The sequence below is a fragment of the Colias eurytheme genome, chromosome 29 (assembly GCF_061535395.1).
Source record: "Colias eurytheme isolate Ceu_HAF_F1 chromosome 29, ilColEury1 Martin Lab GWU primary, whole genome shotgun sequence".
In the NCBI taxonomy this organism is placed as follows: Eukaryota; Metazoa; Arthropoda; class Insecta; order Lepidoptera; family Pieridae; genus Colias; species Colias eurytheme.
In genome coordinates this window covers 5,589,141-5,611,114 of record NC_143008.1, presented here as the reverse complement: position 1 = coordinate 5,611,114, position 21,974 = coordinate 5,589,141, and the positions used below count along the sequence as shown (strand labels likewise).

General features: G+C 37.7%; 1 protein-coding gene and 1 long non-coding RNA gene across 2 annotated transcripts; one reads left to right on the top strand and one right to left on the bottom strand.

Moving 5' to 3' along the window:
• Positions 1–629: 629 nt before the first annotated feature.
• On the top strand, positions 630–16,098 carry LOC149896283 (uncharacterized). The gene is made up of 14 exons (XM_090118315.1): positions 630–1,155; positions 2,309–2,409; positions 4,048–4,168; positions 4,678–4,764; positions 5,276–5,509; positions 5,865–5,973; positions 7,189–7,289; positions 8,234–8,351; positions 9,109–9,323; positions 10,109–10,279; positions 10,797–10,924; positions 11,713–11,822; positions 12,525–12,676; positions 14,843–16,098. The coding sequence occupies exons 2-13, from the start codon at positions 2,310–2,312 to the stop codon at positions 12,570–12,572; spliced, it is 1,542 nt and encodes a 513-aa protein (XP_089974441.1). The 5' UTR covers positions 630–1,155; position 2,309; the 3' UTR covers positions 12,573–12,676; positions 14,843–16,098.
• A 1,753-nt stretch (positions 16,099–17,851) lies between these two features.
• LOC149896282 (uncharacterized) lies at positions 17,852–21,299 on the bottom strand. Its single transcript, XR_016458398.1, has 4 exons — positions 20,524–21,299; positions 20,046–20,140; positions 18,728–18,833; positions 17,852–18,185 (listed from the first exon to the last, which is right to left on the bottom strand). It is a non-coding gene; the product is annotated as an uncharacterized LOC149896282 (long non-coding RNA).
• Between the last annotated feature and the right edge of the window lie 675 nt (positions 21,300–21,974).

Genomic DNA, 21,974 nt, shown 5'->3' with positions numbered 1-21,974 from the left:
CTAAAAAAACAAAGAAATAAAACGTTTTTTCCGATTTGTCAAAAATCTTAGAAAGTGGATTTAGCGGTTTTTGTTCCGAAGCTCCTCAATTAATATGGTAGGTATTCATAGTTCATTGACTTTAAATTGAGTAGTTTTGAATGAAGAATAAATATTGGTATTCAGTTAAAACTTTAAGTAGAGGGTAGGTAGTAAAAATATTATTTCTTCCGAACTGAGTTTTCAAATTCAAATCATGCATCCATGATGCATTTTACTTTTATTCACCTTGGATTGCTCAGAATATTATCTAGTATGTTTGTAAGATAAAAAATATTAATTGTGTATCAAGTTTGATAACACTGGATAACATGTGGGTTAACACTCACAGGTTAACACTAATAACTATTATTTTAGGATGATAACACTGACTTGAACGCTCCGATTATAAATTTATAACGTATAATTTTTGGTTATTGTATATTTTGAAACGCTTAGCACTTCTTATATTATAATATAAAAAAGCACCATTTAAACTTTATAATTATTATTATAGAAGTGTATATTGTGACAGACTAAAAATATTTTGTTTTAGCTTTATCTGTGCTATTAATGACGCTTGTGAGTTCAGCTGTCAAAATTTTGCAGATCGTATTTTGAAACAAAATGGCCGATGCTTCGAGAAAGGTGTGTCGTGATTATTGTAACGAGTGATCATCGGCTTACCATCATTGAACATCTGTGAAAGTTTTGGTGTTTATACTGGTTCGTAACTTTGTTTTGTGATTTATTAAGGTGGATATAATACATATGTTGTCTACGCCAGGATTATACGTAGCTTGACAAAGGGAATTGAAGGAATGGAGGTGAACCGTCATGACGGAGATATTCGTCCGGCTCGTACCGCGGAGCCGCCGCCGCGATCGCCCGAAGGCTGCATGTTTGCCTGGCGTGGCCAAGATCCGTTCGCGCGACCGTTCTGTCGCGAGATTCGCGCATTCGTCGCGTCGCGTATTCGTGATTATAAGTATGTCGGTTGGCTTTGCAGCGGCGTTGCTGGCAATCGCATCCTGCCGGCCACCGCTGTCCGCGCAGCCCCGGGGCTTCGCCCCTTCGCGTCTTGCCGCGCGCGCGTTTGGAGCCCTCGCTCCACTAAGTCGTTTCGGAGTCACCTAGGTAAGCTTTTCACTATTACGCAGGTGAGTGGTGAAAAATCAATAGGCGCCATTTTGTGAAAGTATTATATAGATTTTGTATGAGTAAGTAATTATAAGCCTGAAATAGGAAAATTGATTTATTTTAAGTAATTGATAAGTGATAAGATATGAATTTGCCATTGTTGTGTTATGTATTCAATACATTGTGCTCAACAAAGGTTTTATTTCAATAAAAGTCCACACTGAAGAAGTTTTTTTTTTCATTGATACACACATAACCTTAATGTACAAAATCATCAATGAGAAAGTTGAATCCTGATAATATCATACTTACAACAACAAAGAAATATTATTCAGTATATACTGAATCAACATTTGTATTAGATTATGAAAAGATAACATATTCTTTGTTAAATCTGTTATTATGAATTCACTCATGGATACATTCATCTAATAATTTATTTTGGATATACATTGTTAAGTAATCCATATATAAGTAAGAATAATAAAAAAAGAGTACTTATACTACCAAAAACATAAAATAACAATATTACTACATAGGCTTCATTAAACAAAATTATTATTAGTCTACAAGCACAATTTTTTTTATCTCATTTGCTCTTTGCAGTAACTATATTTTTATTTTCTTTGCACTTTTAATATTATAAGTATTTGTTGGTCGACTAGGCATTTATTTTTGATCAATATATATTTTTTATATAGATGTACGTTTTGATTTTCTTTTATCCTTGACTAGCTGTGCTTCGCGGTTTCACTTGTGTGGCTCCGCTCCTGTTGGTCTTAGCGTAATGATATTATAGCCTATAGCCTTCTTCGATAAATGGGCTATCCAACAAGGGTTGCCAACTTTTTTTATAAGAAATAAAGTATATTCAGGTCTATGAAGATTATTAAACAGTATTTTAGCAAAACAAACAGTATTTATTGTAGTGTGCGCCCTCTGACTAAATAAAAAAAAATTGTGAGCGTCTAAATATAACACATAATAATGTGTCTGCACTTTGATGCTGAAAACAGTATAAATTATAATACTGTTTAAAACAGTATAGTTGGCAACCCTATATCTAACACCGAAATAATTTTTTTAATTTGAAAAAAATCATTGATTTCGAGTTTAGATATAAACTAAAGCTATGATAATAATTTTGCAGCATGTCGTCCCGTCGCAACGGGTCGGTCTCGCGCGCCGCGGAGACGGCCTCGAAGAATCGATTGCACATGGACAGGAATCCGCAACATGCTAAGATTACAGGTGATAAATATTTCAGGGCAAATAAGTATTTCAGGACGATTTTCACACACGGCACGATCTGATCCCAGACTAAGCTTTCGCTTGTGTTATGGAAACCAGATGGCTGATAAACATACATATATAATTTTAAATAAATACTTATATAGATAACTAGCGGTCCGCCCCGGCTTCGCCCGTGGTACATGTTTACGTTTTCTCTACATAAGAACCATCCTCGTACTTCAAGGAATATAATAAAAAAAGAATTATCGAAATCGGTTCAGCCGTTCTCGAGTTATGCGCTTACCAACACATTTTGCGATTCATTTTTATATATAAGAAGATTAACACCCAGACACAGAGCAAACATCTATGTTTATCACACAAATATTTGCCCTGGGTGGGAATCGAACCCACGACCTCTGGCTTGGAAGGCAGGGTCACTACCAACCAAGCCAACCGGCCAGTCAATTGGTATAGTACTTAGTATTGGTATATGGTAGTGATTATTGGTATTTGAGCAGCAGGTATTTTACTGCCTCCTTGGTACAGTGCTTGACGCGTGAGCGTAGAACCGAGGGGTCCTGGGTTCGATTCCCGGTGGAGACGAAGAAAAAAAATGTCTCGGTCTGGCAGGACACAGAAGGCTGATCACCTACTTGTCCCTAAAGAAAATCGATCAGTGAAACAGATGTGTGCATAATGCATCTGCCCCTTACCCCAAAGGGACATGAGAATTCACTTATTGGTATTTGGAATGCTTGGCGTTTGCTGTGACTTTGCTTGTATAGGCAATCTATATAAAAACCTGAGATGTTTCAGTTAAAAATATTAGCTGAATAACATTGTTAAGGAACAAGTAAGGTTTTTATGGAGAGTGTAATACTTTAAACAATTATTAATATTGTGTAAAGAATTGATTAATTATAGTTTAAAAGGTTTGAAATCAATTAATTAGATCCAAAGATGACTTCATACAGCATCAAAAATTGTTAATAGGTAGTATCAAGTTTCTACTAATACATATTATAAATGCGAAACTTTGTGAGGATGGATGTATGTGTATGTTTGTTACTCTTTCACGCAAATACTACTGAACTTATTACGATTAAATTTAGCACACACATAGAGGGTAACTTGGATTAACACATAGGATAAGTTTTATCGAGGAAATCCCACGGGAATGGGAAATTGCGGGTTTTTCTTTGAAAACGAGGGCGAAGCCGCGGGCTAGTTTGTAATAAAATACACTTCACTATTTATTCTGATTGAAAAAAAAAGTTAATTGAGTAATTAGTAATTTTATGTTAAATTGACGAAAGGTTTGAAAACTAAAATATATAAATATGTAATCAAGATATATGTTACGACCCTGCCTTCACAGCAAACTGCTGACGACGCCGTTCGCATGGGAACGGAATGCGGGATTGGTTTGCTGCGATAGTGTAAAAGCTTTTTTTATAATAATTAAAATATATTGTTTACTAGCTTACCGCCCGCAGCTTCGCCCGCTTTATCTATACCTAATAAATCTATTAAAAAACCGCATTAAAATCCGTTGCGTAGTTTTAGAACGTTTTTATAGATTTAAGAATACAAAAGTTTGTGTGTCTTAATTTACAAAAGTGCATCTTAATAAATGTAACACTTTACTTCCAGACCCCTCAAATCCCGCCGGTCGTAGGAAGGAAATAGATAATGTCATGAAACGGGCACGACAAGCTTCGCCCGGAAGTTGGGATCGGAAACTACTCCAAGTTGAAGAAAAGGATCCTAATAGGTGAGATATCATTGCATTTTCAAGTACCTTCAAAAAACGAGAATGTTTTCAATTCAACTGTATTTTCAGTGAAACTTGTTTAGGCGCGTTGAGAGTAATACCGTCGCGTCATGCAGTAAGACGACGATTTTTGGTATAAATATATCTATGAACAATTTTCACACACAGCACGATCTGATCCCATACTAAGCTTTCGCTTGTGTTATGGAAATCAGATGGCTGATAAACATACATATATAATGTTAAATAAATACTTAATTAACACCCAGACACAGAGCAAACATCTATGTTGATCACACAAATATTTGCCCCGGATGGGAATCAAACCCACAACCTCTGGCTTGGGAGGCAGGGCCACTACCAACCAAGCCAACCGGTCAGTCAAATCTTGTCTATATAGATCTTTGAATTCTGCCAAAGTTTCACTTCTGACACGTGTGCTCAGCACACACGCTCTTTTTTCATGTATGTATCTATATTTTATTTACGTATTTATTTCTGTTATATAGATGGCGTCACACAGGCTATAAGCAACTGTATTTAGACGGCGCGGGCTCTGTGTCGCCGAGGCGTTCGCGATCACCGCGAAGATCACGGTAAGATTAGGAAAATCACAATTTTTGGTCACTTTGTGGATATTTTGTGTGTTTTTGATGGGTTTAAAACGCGAATTTTTTGTTGTTTTGCTTTAGTAAATCGTGTTTTGATGAAATGCATTGTTGATTTCTTTGTATAAAGTGAAGTGAATAATAAGGAATTTTTGTAATTTGAATGAACAAGCAGATGATTTTCATTTGATCTCAATATGTAAAATGTTTCTGATACGACACAAAACTGAATTAACATCATGAAACACTTATCTTAATATATATAAATCTCGTGTCACAATGTTTGTCCTCAATGGACTCCTAAACCACTTAACCAATTACAATAAAATTCGCACACCATGTGCAGTTCGATCCAACTTGAGAGATAGGATAATTTAAACATGTAGGTACCACGGGCGAAGACGGGGCGGACCGCTAGTAATAACTATATAATGTTTTCTACATTACATTTTCTGTACATTACTCTAAACACCATATAAAAAACACTATTTTATTTCAGATCGCCACTTGCGCGTCGTTCACGGTCGCCCATTATCCGTCGCTCACGGTCACCCGTATTGAGACGGTCACGGTCACCAGTGATTAGACGGTCACGGTCACCAGTGATTAGACGGTCACGGTCACCGCTAGTGAGACGGTCACGGTCACCAGTGATCAGACGGTCGCCGAGGAAGTCGCGGTCGCGGTCAATACGAAGGAGCCCTAGACGCAGTCCACGGCGAAGCCCTATTAGGTGAAGATAATTATGTATTTTACACTATAAATATATAATTTACTTGAGATGCAGAATATTATATTATATATACATGAAGATTTTAAATTGGCATGATTTTAAAAGAGCAATTGCAAAGCTTGTTCTCTTTACTTTTAGAAATTATTGTGAACCAAAAATTTTTGTGACCGGTGAACCAACACACAAGACATTTGCATTATTATTTTTATGATATAAACATAATTTGTATGTTCTTTTTTTTCGGATAGTGTATTTTTTTAAATTTTGGAATATTTGTTATGGAAAAAAATACAATTTCTTTTAATTTTGTTCTCAAAATAAATTGATAAAAGTGTATATATTTGTATCGTTTTAGGCGCAGTCCGAACCGCAGTCCCCGTCGGCGGAGCCCCGTAGTAAGGAAGCGGGTTAGGCCTCCGCCCCCGCTGAGGAACCGACCGCCGAGCCCGCCGGACCCTAGAAAGGTGAAAATAAAGAAATTATATTTTATTTTTGAAGTGAAAACTTCTTTAGCGGCTTTGAGCACTTTTTCTGTAATAGGTATAAAATCTTAAACTCGCGTCAGGACACGTGACCTGATCGAAAAAGCGTAAGACGGATACCATTCCAAAATATCAAACATGCTCAACATTAATAATCAAGTTTTAACTTCTGCCGGCACTCCCCCAGTGCAACCCGTCTTTTTTTTGGTATTAGGAAATATTGTAAAAGTAGCGATTGTCCTTCATTTTGTATGCCGAATCTGATTGCAAATAAGATCTTTTCAAAATTAGTGTAGTAATTTCGAAACATAATTGGTACTAACAAAAAATATCGCCTATTTGAAAAGAGATATAGAGAAGTATAGACTTTCAGTTTTATGTGTCTAATTGCGCCCCGGATTGGCGCGAAAGGATGCGGGTTCGAGTCCCGCCTCGTGATCGAACTTTTTCTATTCTTTATAAATATAATATAAGAAATTAAACGCGAGGCCGGGTTAAATATTAGTTTTAATGTAATAAGAATGTACTGCGATCCTACACAGCTACCTTATTGATGTAGGTAGTTGATAACAAATCGCAGCAAGTCAACGACTATTAGCAAAGTGAGGGTAGTTGGGTCAGACGTCGTATAAACAACGTCCGAGTCGATAGGCACGATTCGTACGAATGCGCCACGAGTCAAAGGAAAGCGGCAATTTATAGTTTTCAACAGCTTAACATGTTTTGACAGGAAATAGTGACAACTATTCATCAACAAAAATATTAAGGGCCGATTTTTCAATGCTTGGATAAAACTTATTCGTCGAATAATGTATGAAACTACCATTTTAAAAACGTATTCTAATTGCCCATATTGGACAGTTTACGTGACATTTTAGTATTATCCTGTAATACTTTGGACGGATAAATTTTAACCAAGCGTTGAAAAATCGGCCCTAAATCAATAGTTACATCTAACAATATAAATTCTTATTTTTGACGTGACAACGTCTTATAAATTGGTTTGCCGGGTGACACTTGGAGAAACTGCGTTACGCTCCGCTCACGTTATGCGCTCACAATGAGAGCGAGTGAGAGGCACGCGGGCATGGTTAGCCCGCCTAAGAGCGAGAGAGACAGACATAAAAAGTCGTTGTCACGTAAAACTTTCGCCCGTATACCGACTTTACAGGCAACCAATTTTTTTTATAATTACAGTCGTCCTCTGGTTCTTCAGCGAGCAGTTGTTCGGACGAATCGTGTTCCGTTTGTTCCGCTAAGAACAAGAAGGGCGCACCGCCCGTTAAGGGAAAACCGCCGTGAGTATATGTTTTTTATTTTACTAGATTTTTATTTAAATAACTATTTTTCAACCAAATAATAGACTTGTTTTAGAAGCACTTTCGAAACGTCATTACATATTTTTAACAATTACCACCGATTTGGAAAGCATTATCTATTGAGAAGAACCGGCAAGAAACTTAGGTTTAGTAAGGCAGTTGAAATTTAAAGAATGGAAAAGAAATTGAATAAAATAGACCAGCTCGAAGACACTAGCTTTGAAATAAAAAAAGAAACTTATATACAATAACTTGTTCTAAATAAAATACTCATATAAAAAAATACCAGTCTGGATTCACTGTGATAAACAAAAATATGCGTAAAAATTATTTCTTTTTTACATTCTACAACTATGATTTCAAGTTTTTTATCCAGCACGAAAAGATAATCCTGTTTATTTTTAGCTAAAATATAAAGATTTTCATCGATAGCAAAAAAAAATCTTTATATTTATTAGTTACTAGGTTTCCGCCCGCGGCTTCGCCCGCGCAGTCAAAGAAAAACCCGCATAGTTACCGTTCCCGTGGGATTTCCGGGATTGCGTCATTTTCCCGGGATAAAAGTAGCCTATGTCTTTTCTCGGGTATCAAAATATCTCCATACCAAATTTCATGCAAATTGGTTCAGAAGTTTAGGCGTGATTGAGTAACAGACAGACAGACAGAGTTACTTTCGCATTTATAATATTAGTATGTACTAGCGGTCCGCCCCGGCTTCGCCCGTGGTACATATTTCGCAATAAAAGGTAGCCTATGTTCTTTCTCAGGCTCTAAAGATTATCTGTGCCAAATTTTATCAAAATCAGTCCAGTAGTTTATGCGTGAAAACCATACATACATACATATATACATACATACGAACCTTTCCTCTTTATAATATTAGTATAGATGTGTTTTTATATAGAATTTTGTTTATATTTCAGTCCGCGCGGTTCCCCACCGCCAAAACGGCCTGTGCCCGCTAGCGCTGGGCCAGTTGTTTTGCCAACTAGAGAGCTGTTGAAAGCCAGGGAGGCTAGCAAGCGAACACGGGAAGAGAAGGTTAGTGAAAATGGTTGAAAATTGTATTTTAATAATGTTAATACTGGATTCGTCATACAATTACTATTACACCCTTATTAAAACCTTTCCCCCCATACAGATTATTTTTACAACCGGGTTCTAATGTAATAACACACATTTTGTAAACACACAGTAAAAAAAGGTCCCCCTTGCATTATAACACTATGCACTGATCTAGAAGTTAAATGTTACTGTGTATAGCGAGAGTGGTAAATCTATACTAGTAATATTATAAAGCTGAAGAGTTTGTTTGTTTGAACGCGCTAATATCGGGAACTACTGGTCCGATATGACAAATTCTTTCGGTTTTATATAGCCCATTTATCGAGGAAGGCTATAGGCTATATATCATCACGCTAAGACCAACAAGAGCGGAGCCACGCGGGTGAAACCGCGGAGCACAGCTAGTAAATAATAAACAAGTTCAAATAATTTCACAGTTAATGTTTATTTATAAATCTCCTGATTTTTGAAGTGAAACTTCTTTATCGGAGTTGAAAAAAAATTTAGTGGAACCTTTTTTCGTTACGCGTGACATTTTTCCGTTACGCGCCATCTTTTTCTTTCCCTACCACGCGCGATTCGACGCATTTCTGTAAAGTTGCATTATAGTACATTATTTTTTAAAAAATAAGGTCATAAAGAAGTTTCACTTATGTGTGTACACACTAGTACACGCACACATTTTTTTGTTTTAAATGTGACGTCGTATTATGTCAATTTTTCTACACTGCAGGTGTTAGAATGGCAACGCTCACAGTTAGCCGTACGCCCGGCAGCCCCGATACCACCGGCTCAAATAAAACGCGAAGGCGAAAGGCGGCGTGCGACCGCGCGTCCCGAACGCGAGCGGCCCGAACGCGGCGTTTCGCCCGCCGCGATAGCTGCTGCCTTGGCGGATAGCGATAGTGATAGCGAGTCGGACGCTAGTGCCTCGCCGCCGCCGCAACGGTGAGAAATCATACATGAAATGATGACTTTGAGCCATAAAGCCGCCATTTGTACATTTTAAATGCTTTTTTTATGTACTTTCATTTTTATATGTTGTAAAGAGTAAATAAATAAATAAATAAAATTGGAATTCATCATACTCTCCACACTTACACTCATACTCTAAGAAAAACTCACACTCACAATCATGCTCATACTTACACTATTAGACATACCCAAACTCACACACATACAAGAAGAGAAACACACCGATACCGGTCGCACACATAAAGAGCGACGTTGTTCGACCGCGAGTATTATTATTGTATTATTAAGTTTTACCCATTGGTTCCCCGCTACATCAACAATCTTGCCATCTTTTATAGGGTCTGCCTCTTTATCCGCTCCTGTCTGCTAAAAACCAGTTTGTTGACAATTTTTTTGCCTTTGATTGTGTCCTGTGATGGGCACTCTATTTTCATCGAAGAACATGATTGCCGACGTCATTCCCTTTTGTTACTTTCCTTATTGATGTATTTTTCACGTGACAACGTCTTATAATTCGATAGAGCCGGCTGCACGCACGAAAAAACATGACTCATGCGGCGTTACCTCGCTCTGAGGCGTTCAATGTAAGGCTTGAAGTGCAAGCCAGAGCGCGGAACGAGCGAAAAAGAAGCACAATCGGACGTTGTCACGTTGAACTAAAGTTAATACTCACGTTGAACTAAAAAGTCAGTAAACCGACTTTACAGACAACCAATTTTTTTTTTAACTAATGTATGAATGTATTATTTCTCCACCAGTTTAACGCTATCCGAGCGTTTCGGCAAGATGGCGCAGTGGTCGGCCGCCCGCACGGCGCGCGTGGACACGATGAACATGCGCATCACGCGGCGCGACGCGCGGCTCGACGTGCACATCGCCGAGCCGAGCGTCGAGCCGAGCGTCGAGCCGCCGCCGCGGGACGCTGCGCCGTGAGTGTTTGTGTATATAGTGTGTAGATTTGGGCGAGCCGCTCGTCGAGCAAAGTGTCGAGCAGTGCGCTGAGCCGCGGGACGTCACGCCGTGAATGTTGATAGATGTACGGGTGAGCGTGCGTTGAGCCTTTCGTCTAGCAGTGCGTCGAGCCATTCGTCGAGCATTTCGTCGAGCAGTGCGTCGAGCCTTTCGTCTAGCAGTGCGTCGAGCAGTGCGTCGAGCCTCCGCCGTGGGACGCCGCGCCGAGTTGCATAATATTAATTATATACAGTGTGCACAGGCGACTGGTAAAACTATTTCATAGTAAAAGAACTTTAATCTGATATCGATAGTACCCTAATGAGTAAAATGATAATAATAACTTTTGAAAATAAAACGAGAAGTATCCTTAAATGTTACATTAAACTCGATTTTATTATTGTATAAAATTATGGTCCAAGTTTGTTTGTCCAGCTATGTATGTACAATAAAGCATAAATAAATAAATTAAAAAAATAAATATTTCCCTTCCAGTGGCCTAGAACCTGCCCCGGTGGGTAGTTACCCGGAAGAGCTTTTGGCGGTCGCCCCCGGAGGTCTGCCATCTTGGGACGATGTTAGGGTCAGATACGATTACTACAAGAAACGGGGATATTTGAGAGGTGAGATTTTGTATACACTAATATTATAAAGCTGAAGAGTTTGTTTGTTTGCACGCGCTAATCTCAGGAACAACTGGTCCGTTTTGAAAAATTCTTTCGGTGTTAGATAGCCCATTTATCGAGGAAGACTATGGGCTATATATCATCACGCTAAGACAAACAGGAGCGGAGCACTGCGGGTAAAACCGCTAGTGTATAATAAAATAGTAGGAAAGTCCAAACTGTTCATTGAAGTTTTACCTGCATTGCTCTGCTACTATTTATAAATGGCCTATATAACCCAACGTGTAAGTAATGTTCATGTAAAATTTGAAGTAAATTTGTGTTTTTCATTCATGTCATTCATTAAAATAAAGAGACAAACGACAAAAATTATAAAAACTATAGTTTTAAGATTCGAAATTGTTCATAAGTATTCTTTAAATAAATATTCAATGTACATAATATAATTTTTTAAAGAATAGAAAACATTGATCACGGGGCGGGATTTGAACCCGCGTCTTTCGCCTTACCGCCATATCTATAAAACAAGTAACAACAATCCCTACTAATATTATAAATGCGAAAGTAACTCTGTCTGTCTGTTACGCTCTCCCGCTTAAACTTCTCAACCGATTTTGATGAAATGTGGCACAGACAATCTTGAGACCCTGAGAAAGAACATAGGCTACCTTTTATTGCGAAATATGTACCACGGGCGAAGCCGGGGCGGACTGGTTCATTAATAATTCGTTATTCGTACCAGTCAACTTATTGTTTTTTATTTATTTAATAATAATTTGTTCCAGGTCTCTCGTTGAGCGATTACGTGAAGTGGGAGGAGTGGTGGTACAAGTACCAAGAGTGGTTGAAGCGGGAACGGGCTTACGAGCGATGGGCCGATAGTGAGGCGATGCCGGTATGTATTGAGTAATTTTATACCACGTTATATCTTGAATTATGTGCTTTTTTTGACGTGACAACGTCTTATAATTCGATATATCCGGCTGCACGCACGAAAAAACATGACTCATGCGGCGTTACCTCGCTCTGAGGCGTTCCATGTAAGGCTTGAAGTGCGAGCGAGAGCGCGGAACGAGTGACAAAGAAGCACAATCGGACGTTGTCACGTTTAACTATCGTCAGTAAACCGACTTTACAGACAACCAATTTTTTGTAATTTTTAAGCTATTGCATAGCTTCTATCGCGGGCCTTGAGCGCGGGGACTGAATCCAGAAATTCTATAACGAAAAAACCTCACGCTCCCCATGGGGACGGGCACGGAGGTGTGGCTTGAAGGCATAGCATGCAATAGCTTTACTGCGGCAGTCCCCGAGTGCCACTCGTCTTTTTTTTGTCTGTGGTGTACCTTGGGTCTTCCTCGCAAGCCTTCACAGGCTTCGGGGTAACTGTTCGGGGCGACGGCCCCTTTCAGTGGTGGCAACGCCGCCTGCAACTACAGGCGGGGCACTGGGTGGGACCGGATGGTCCAAGGTGTCACGTCCGGGAGGTGTCCTGCTGCAGTGCGATCCAGCCCGCAGTATCGCGGGCGATCTGCGAGCTGCAGGCTGCTGTATGTATAATTTTTCTGTGGTGTATAATTTTTTTTTTCGTGTGCAGGTGCGCCGCGAGCGCCGCCGCCGCGGTGGCCGACACCGGCGCAGCTGAGGGCGCGCCGCCCCCGCGGCGGTCCTCTGTGTGGACCTCGCCGCGGGGGCCGCGCGCCGCTAAACGCGCGACCGCCCGCCGCCGCGCCGCCGCGCACACTGCCCGTGAGTACACTGTGCACGATATATACAGGGTGTAATCGTTAGAAAGAAAGAAAGAAAAGTGAAAAATGCGTAAAAATGTCCGGAAAAAGCGTGGAAAATGCCTGGAAAATCCCTGGGAAATGCCTAGAAAATGTTTGGAAAATATCCGGAAAAGCGTGGAAAATGCCCGGAAAATTCCCGGAAAATATCCGGAAAATGTCCGGAAAATATCTGGAAATATCCGGAAAATGCGTGAAAATATCCGGGAAAGCGTGAAAATATCCGGGAGAGCGTGGAAAATTCTCCGAAAATATCCGGAAAATGCGTGAAAATGCCTGGAAAATGCGTGAAAATGTCCGGGAAAAGCGTGGAAAATGCCAGGGAAATATCCGGAAAATGCGTGAAAATGTCCGGTAAAAGCCTGGAAAATATCCGGAAAATGCGTGAAAATGTCCGGAAAAAGCGAGGAAAATATCCGGAAAATGCGTGAAAAGTCCCCGGAAAATCCCTGGGAAACGCCCGGAAAATTCTCGGAAAATATCCGGAAAATGCCTGGAAAATGCGTGATATTGACCGGGAAAAGAGTGGAAAATGCCAGGGAAATGTCCGGAAAATGACTGGAAATGCCTGGAAAATATCCGGAAAATACCTGGGAAATGCTTGGGAAATCCCCGGAAAAGGCGTGGAAAATGCCTGGAAAATCCCCGGAAAATGCGTGAAAATGTCCGGAAAATGCGTGAAAATGTCCGGAAAATGTGTGAAAATGTCCGGAAAAAGCGAGTAAAATGCCACTTCAAATTTGCGAAGTAATTAAAGCAGAAAACCAAAAAAAGAAAAAGAAAGCTAAAATCTTTCATATTATTTAGTATATGGGATATTCATATTTCATACTTAATGTATGGGAGGGTTTAAAGATAATTTTTTTTGATATTTCTCGATTTATTTTTAAAAATTGATTACGGCCATTTTACTCATTAGGTTAAGTACTTTCGATATCAGTTTAAAGTTTTTTGTTATCTGTAATACTTACGGAAAAATCGCCTGTGCACACTTAACGATTACACCCTGTATATAGGATCTGTTTCATTACTACACCCGCGGGACCTGGTACACACTGTACGTGCGGCATGTGAGTCGAGTGACGTCACACGTGCAACTTAGAGTTCTTACAAACGAGCGGCAAGTTGTGAACGGCAGAGGCTACTTCAACCGTCGTAGTCGTCGACGTATTGACTGTTGCCGTCGACGTTTCGACGACGAATTTGCCGTTCGTCTGTAAGAACGCTAAGGCTGCACGTACTGTGCATACGATAACCCCATGAGATAACACACCGCTAGGGCTACAGTGCGGCGTATACTCATACGCACTATACATAAAACACTCCTTAAAACTACGATTTACTTTAATAAAAAATGAGTTTGAATTTAATATATATCCTGGTAGAGATTGCTGCTGAGCAATAAGGCCGCCCCTTGTACAAACGATGCCTTTCTTTTTGTAATAATGTTATTTTTTTTTTCATAATTTAGTTTGTGCAATGAAGTGTTATAAATAAATATATCCCTGCCTACATTAAATAGTGACTGCTCTATGTCGCCGTACCATGTGTGCTCTATAAATTAATGTGCTAAATAAATTAACTCATAACTCTCTCTCATAACTCTAGAGCAGTAGTCCCCAAACTTATTTTTCTCGTGGACCACTTTCAAAATTTTACTGGTTTCGGTGGACCCCCTGCTGCTACATTTCTACCACATTCTTAAAGTCGCCAAAAAATAAAAATTGTGTCACTTCTGAGTTCTGTCTCTATATTCCGATAGGTAAAATAAAAACGAAAAATGGTACATTTTATAACACTTTATTTATTAAAAGAATAGAATTACAAGTACAAGTTTGGACAAGTAACAGTCGCTTGCCTTATTAAAATATTATCTGCTTAGTTAGGTACTTAAAACAATGTAGGTAGGCCCTTATAAAAACTATGCTTACATTTTTGCTCTTTACTATCAAAAGCAGATAAATTTTCGTGGACCCCCATTTTTTGTTCACGCCTACGTAGACCCCCAGCAAGTCTCCCGTGGACCCCTTGGGGTCCACCTGGACCACTTTGGGAATCACTGCTCTAGAGCATCATTAATATCCCAAAAAGAATATGTAAGTAACATTGAATTTTATTTCATTTTCAGATACTTCAGTGACGTCATCGTTTATGAAGTTTTATCACAACGCGTACAAAGTGTCAAGTGTTAGTGTAAATTTAAGTGTATGTGTGTTGCAAAGTGTACAAGTGGTTAGCGGTGGCAAAAATTATAAACACTTATAGTGAGTAGTAAACAATTTTATAGTGTAGTTTTATTAAAGAGCGTGCGTGCCGAGCACACGTGTCAGAAGTGAAACTTCTTTAAGAATCAAAAATACCTAAATCGTCGCCTTACACCATGACGTGACGGTATTGCCATGACGCGATCTTGAGATTTTACTAACGCGCTGAAAGAAGTTTCACTTCAATATTTAACCGACGTCGCAAAAAAACGATGCGGTTTTCTTGTAGTGTATTGTGCATCTATTTAAAGTTAATAGAATGTTTCTTCCATAGATTATTTGCTATAGTGTTGTATTTCGATTTAATTCATGTAGGTACTTACGTACGTACTTTATACTAGTAGGACCGCCTCCTTGGTACAGTGGTTGACGCATGTGAGGGGTCCGAGTTCGATTCCCAGAGGAGTCAAAGAATAAAAATGTCTCGGTCTGGCAGGACACAGAAGGCTGATCACCTACTAGTCCCTAAAGAAAATCGATCAGTGAAACAGATGTGTGCATAATGCATCTGCCCCTTACCCCACTAGGGACATGGGACTTCACTTTTAATAGTATAGTCATGGAAAATTGTGTGAAATACATCTGCCCCTTACCCCACTAGGGGATTTTTAAATGGCAGTAAATGGCACAACTATGTAAGGCTGATATCTTAAATGCCACGAAATATTTAATTTTGCAAGCGATATTGCATGCTTTGGTTCTAACAATCATTTAAATTATGCAGTAAATATTCTAATTTATGCACTAAAAGTTATAAAAATCGATATTGCGAGTATTTATTCCGATGGAAATGGTTTTTTAAGTTATTCTTTTGAGCAAATTTTCAGTGTACATTTGTGATTTTATTACATGTATAGATTATTTTAAAATCAATCTAAGCTTTGATTATAGTAATTTTTGTTTTTCATAAATATGAAATTATATTCATACATTGATGAATTTTATTTGTACACTATATTTTTAATTTTTATAAATTTATAAAGAAAAGAAAAAATTCGATCACTCAGCGGGGCTCGAACCCGCATCCTTTCGCGCCAAACCGGGGCGGATGCCTGACCAACTCAGCCACTCGTGACCTGCCAGAGCGATCGAATTTATTCTATTCTTTCAGTTTTATGTGTCTTAGAGCGTATACGCACTATGCGGGTAGCCGTCCGGCTGACCGCAAGCACAATTATGTACGTAATATTCATTTCTATGCGCACTGCGATGCGGCTACCGCAGACCGCACAGTGCGCATAGAAATGAATATTACGTACATAATTGTGCTTGCGGTCAGCCGGACGGCTACCCGCAATGCGGCTACCCGCATAGTGCGTATACGCTCTAAGGGACACACCGCGATATATTTTTATATATTTAGTTATTGTGTAATAGAAAACAGTAAAGTATTTTTCACTTTAATACTTGAACAATCAGATCTTGGAACAAAGTATTTATAGCTTACCTAGTTATAAATGTATATATATAATATTTAATAACATATTGATACATAATAAATCTACTTATTTAATAGATTTTCTTATTTAATAGTATTTAATAGATAATAGAGAAAGGCTGGAGCAGAATGAGCTCTTATTTCCAGTCAGTTTACGCCGTGAATTGAACGGATAAGGATGCCCTTGTAGATGGAGTATTGTCTGAAAATAATTTTGCGTATCGGAAAGTCAATGTACATATTATAAAATAATTTTTGCTACGAATACATGAACGGTCAGGTCAGTTTCGTAAAACAATTGTGTAATTTTGTTTTTCTTGATGTGAAAAATAACAGTACATAAAAAGAGCGTGTGTGCCGAGCATACGTGTCAGAAGTGAAACTTCTTTGGCAAGATGCAAAGATACCGAAGTCGTCGCTTTACTCTATGACGTATTGCTATGACGCGACCTTGAAATGTGACTATCAACGCGCCTAAAGAAGTTTCACTTCAAAAAACAGAAATGGAAATATCACTTCAATTTATAAACATTCAAATGGTTTAGTATTAGACAATTATAAAATAAGTATATTAAAAAAAAATGTATTGGCTATCCTTGATAAGTGTATAGAGATTGAATTAAATCTGGCCGTTTAAAATTGGTCAAATTCGAGTATAAAGGAGTCGGTTACATACAAAAGTACAGGTGAAGGTTATATATTTCGCAGGCAGATTGTATTATTTCGACGTTTACAATAGCTCGGCATTTTGTAATATGTCGAGAATTCGTAATCAGAAATTTTTCGTTTAGATAAGGGGGTGGGTTAGGTTAGGTTCGTGTTTTAACTACACAGAAATAGCATACAATAGAAATAACTCCGTCGGCTCGCGACCGTCTTTTTGTAGAATTTTGGAAAAAGTAAATCCTCAGCATGTTACAAAATGCCGAGCATTTGTAAACGGCGAAATAATACAATTTGCCTGCGACATATATATATTGTTAAATCATTTGGCCTGACATTGTTTGTGTATTTGTCCATTTCATATAAAAACAATCGGTTTTCCTCATGTTATATTTGACGAGTGATTCAGAATTTGTCTCAATAATATGCAAAAGGAAAATGTTTTGTTTTTATAGAATAAATATAATCTCTTGCATAGAATAAGTTTATAGATTTTTATGTGAACTAAAAGTACATTGTGTAATAGCTTACTAATCATGCCCTGTATGTTGTGTAATAAAGTTTATTTATAAAATATAGTGTACCACCTACCAGCTTTCCGCTCGCGTTTTGAAAGAAAAACCCGCATAATTCCCGTTCCCGTGGGATTTCCGGGATGAAACCTATCCTATGTGTTAACCCATTGACCACCGAGCGGCCCGATCGGGCCGAGACACAATAGATTTTCTATTGTGTCTGTGATCCGAGGACTGACGGATTAATCCAAGTTACCCTCTATATGTGTGCTAAATATCATTGTAATCGGTTCAGTAGTATTTGTGTGAAAGAGTAACAAACATACTTACATACACATACATCCATCCTCGCAAACTTTCGCATTTATAATATTAAAATAAAACACATAAGTAATCACATTTTATTACTATTTATTTCAAATGGAATTTAATTTTTACATTACAATTTCGTATGTTTTAATATTTTGGAGAAATAAGAATAAATGGTAATTTCTGTGTATTCAAAAATTATTGTTGTGCTTCAAAAATTACTGTATCATAACATCTGATGATGGACAACATACCTCCAAGAAATGACTGCATATTTTACTCCTGCAAGAACACATGAACAGTTATTTTACAACCATAACCCGAATGGTAAATGTTAAAAATATAATAAAAAAATAAATATTTTAATAAAAATAAATATTTCGGGACTATATTCACACACGGCACGATCTGATCCCATACTAAGCTTTCGCTTGTGTTATGGAAACCAGATGGCTGATAAACATACATATATAATTTTAAATAAATACTTATATATAGATAATTAACACCCAGACAGTGCAAACATCTATGTTCATCACACAAATTTTTGCCCCGGGTGGGAATCGAACCCACGACCAGTGGCTTGGAAGGCAAGGTCACTACCAACCAAGCCAACCGGCCAGTCAATAATAAATTATATACTAAAACCTTCCTCTTGAATCACTCTATCTATTAAAAAAATCCGTTGCGTAGTTTTAAAGATTTAAGCATGCATAGGGACAGAGAAAGCGACTTTGTTTTATACTATGTAGTGATTCAAGTAATAGGATTTATCCATGTGCTCTACACTTTAAACAGTTTACTAAAATACTAAAATAACTTACGTTCCTTGGCCCTCATCATTAAAATCTCCACTCATGTTTTTGCATCTGTAGTAGGATACGCATATACCATTTTTATCATTATTTATGGTTACACAGGGTTTTCTATCTGCAAAAAAAATGGTCCAAAGTTATAATAAGTAAGTAGTCTGTCTATAAAGTTATAGAACGAATTTTTTAGGAAATATTCAAAGTGACAACTGAAGTGAAAGCGGTCTTATCGCTACAAGCGATGTCTGCCAGGCAACCCGGAAACAGGATAACATTTAATGTGGCGCAATACAATTTTGTTAAAAGAATTTTGCTAAGAAAAGAAAAAAATGATCATGAGGCGGGATTCGAATACGCGTCTTTCTCCTTCGGGACGCCTGACCGCAGACACCCGTGATTTCGCCAAAAATATGTATACAATATAAAAAAACATACATATATGTAGGTATACATACACAATATCTTGTAATGTTATATGAGTAAAACAAATGTTAGTAGAGCTTAAGTTATTTTGAAACTGTTTCTACGTTACTTACAGCACCAAACTGGGCAAATTTATAACAGCTATAAAGCAACACTAGCTTTCCGCCCGCTGCTTCGCCCGCGTTTCCAAAGAAAAACCCGTATAGTTCCCGTTCCCGTGGGATTTCCGGGATAAAACCTATCCTATGTGTTAATCCAAGTTACCCTCTATATGTGTGCTAAATTTCATTGTAATTGGTTTAGTATAGTATTTGCGTGAAAGAGTATCAAACACACACATACACATCCTCACAAACTTTCGCATTTATAATACATACTAGTGGTCCGCCCCGGCTTCGCCCGTGGTACATATTTCGCAATAAAAGGTAGCCTATGTCCTTTCTCGGGTATCAAAATATCTCCATACCAAATTTCATGCAAATTGGTTCAGTAGTTTAGGCGTGATTGAGTAACAGACAGACAGACAGAGTTACTTTCGCATTTATAATATAAGTATGGATTAGTAGGATTAGTAGTATTTACCTATAGCAGCGGTTATAGCAGGTATGTTATTATAATACTGTTTGTTTGCTCACTACTAGAAGTTAGTGATTTCTATACATATTACTAGCTTTCCGCCCGCGGCTTCGCCCGCGTTTTCAGAGAAAACCCCGCATAGTTCCCTTTCCCGTGGGATTTCCGGGATAAAACCTATCCTATCTCTCAAGTTGGATCGAACTGCACATGGTGTGCGAATTTTATTATAATCGGTTAAGTGGTTTAGGAGTCCATTGAGGACAAACATTGTGACACGAGATTTATATATACATATTAAGATAATATCGCTAAATTAAAAGTTTTACTTTACCTTCAGAGATCATAGCACGATAGTAAATAATTGGGCTTGCATTTGACGCAAATATAACGAAATGTAACAAACATACAAGCAGTAAAGTTGTTTCCCTTTAAAAAAAAAAACAAAAATAATTGGATACGTTGGTCGGTTTTCAGGATATTCAGCTGATTTAAATTTGAAAAGCTCTTAAATTTTGGGATGTTATAATCCTTTTAATATATTTTAATAATATTATGAAGCCGTAGAGTTTGTCTGTTTGTTTGAACGCGCTAATCTCAGAAACTATTGGTCCGATTTGAAAAAAATCTTTCGGTGTTAGATAGCCCATTTACCGAGGAAGGCTATTGGCTATCTATCATCACGCTAAGACCAACAGGAGCGGAGAAATGCGGGTAAAACCGCGGGGCACAGTTGGTTTATTATACTACTTATTTTAATATCGTAAATGAAGACATGTCTCAAATACATTATCTATTTATATAAATCTTACCTTATATTTAAAAGCATTTTAATAAATACGAAAATAATATTATATTCCACTTCAAAACACAATACTACTTGGTTTGACGCTAGGAAAATATTGAAACTGTTTGATGATAATGAGGAATGCCTCAAAGATAGTTTTAAGGAAAATTAAACAATGTGATAATAATAATGGCATTATTTGCTTATACTCCAGTCAGTCAAGACAATCATTCACAATAATTCCAAAAGTTTTCAAACTTCGGTCAAGTGAATGGTGCATTGGGACGACAATAAATCTCATTTTGCAACCTTGTCCGCAGTCCGGAACATTGTTAAAATTGCAATTAAATTATTTTTTGCTGTATGGTCGTGAAAAAAATTCGAAAAGTTCTGCAAACTTGGCGAAGTTTATAATATTTCATATCACGTATTAAATTTGCAACCGTGCCGTTGCAAATCTCAGTGTACCGTTCACTTGACCGAAGTTTGAAAACTTTTGGAATTATTGTTAAATTTTCGATTTCGAATGTCGATTCTGGCTGATGTATTACATCCAACGTGTCCCTTCGTCCAGCATACTCACCACAACTCACCATGGAATCCTGATATTTCATGAATGTCTAAAAACTGTTCTGAAATAGTGCTAAATAGTGCCCAAAGGAAAAAAATAGTGCTCTTGTACTTGCGAAGTTATAGCCATAGTTCGATGAGTATGCTGGACGAAGGTTTCGCCCAGCATACTCACCTCCGTCCGGAGAATCTGTATACGCTTCAAACATAATTCATACTTCAAAAAATAGTTCCCAAATAGTGCTGTAATAAAAATATTAAACTTTCTAATTGTAGACTTCATGTTATTGGAAATAATTATGGTATTTTCTCACATGTCAAAAACTTTCGATTAAATGCATTATTATATATTTTATAAATAATAATAAATGAATGAAACTTTAAGCGTAAATAAAGTATATTACTTCATTGCATTGTGTGTTTGTCTGAATAAAAACAGTCATTTGCAGCCAATAAAATTAATATCTTGAAAAATTGTAAAAAGGAAATTATACAGTTTCTTTTTGTATATATGTTGCAGGCAAAACTTATAACCAGTCAAAACTAGTACTGTGACATAGTTATACAAATTTTTAAAACTCTTTCCAATAGTTTCATCAATGAAAGGTTTAGCAATAAAAAACATTTTTAATTACTTACGTTATTTATTACTATTTAAAGGGCCAAAGTAATCAGAATTCTAGTTAACTAGTTCACAGCTTTTGTTAACATTCATAATATGTATAATCAATGTAAATAGAAAAAATTGTAGTTTTAATATTGTATATAATATACATATAAAAAAATGTTTAGCGTCGCGGGCGCCGCGCGTCGTAAGCCCCATACCTATTGACCGTACGTGCATCCATTACTGCCACACTATATTGAACTTTATCACATGAGGAATACAGGTCAATTCCGTAAACC

Bases quoted from the DNA above. Each gene is read 5' to 3' on its own strand.
- LOC149896283 (XM_090118315.1), top strand. From the start codon at position 2,310: ATGTCGTCCCGTCGCAACGGGTCGGTCTCGCGCGCCGCGGAGACGGCC. The intron at 5,510-5,864 runs GTGAAGATAATT...GTATCGTTTTAG, and splicing joins CCACGGCGAAGCCCTATTAG to GCGCAGTCCGAACCGCAGTC. The intron at 8,352-9,108 runs GTTAGTGAAAAT...TCTACACTGCAG, and splicing joins AGCGAACACGGGAAGAGAAG to GTGTTAGAATGGCAACGCTC.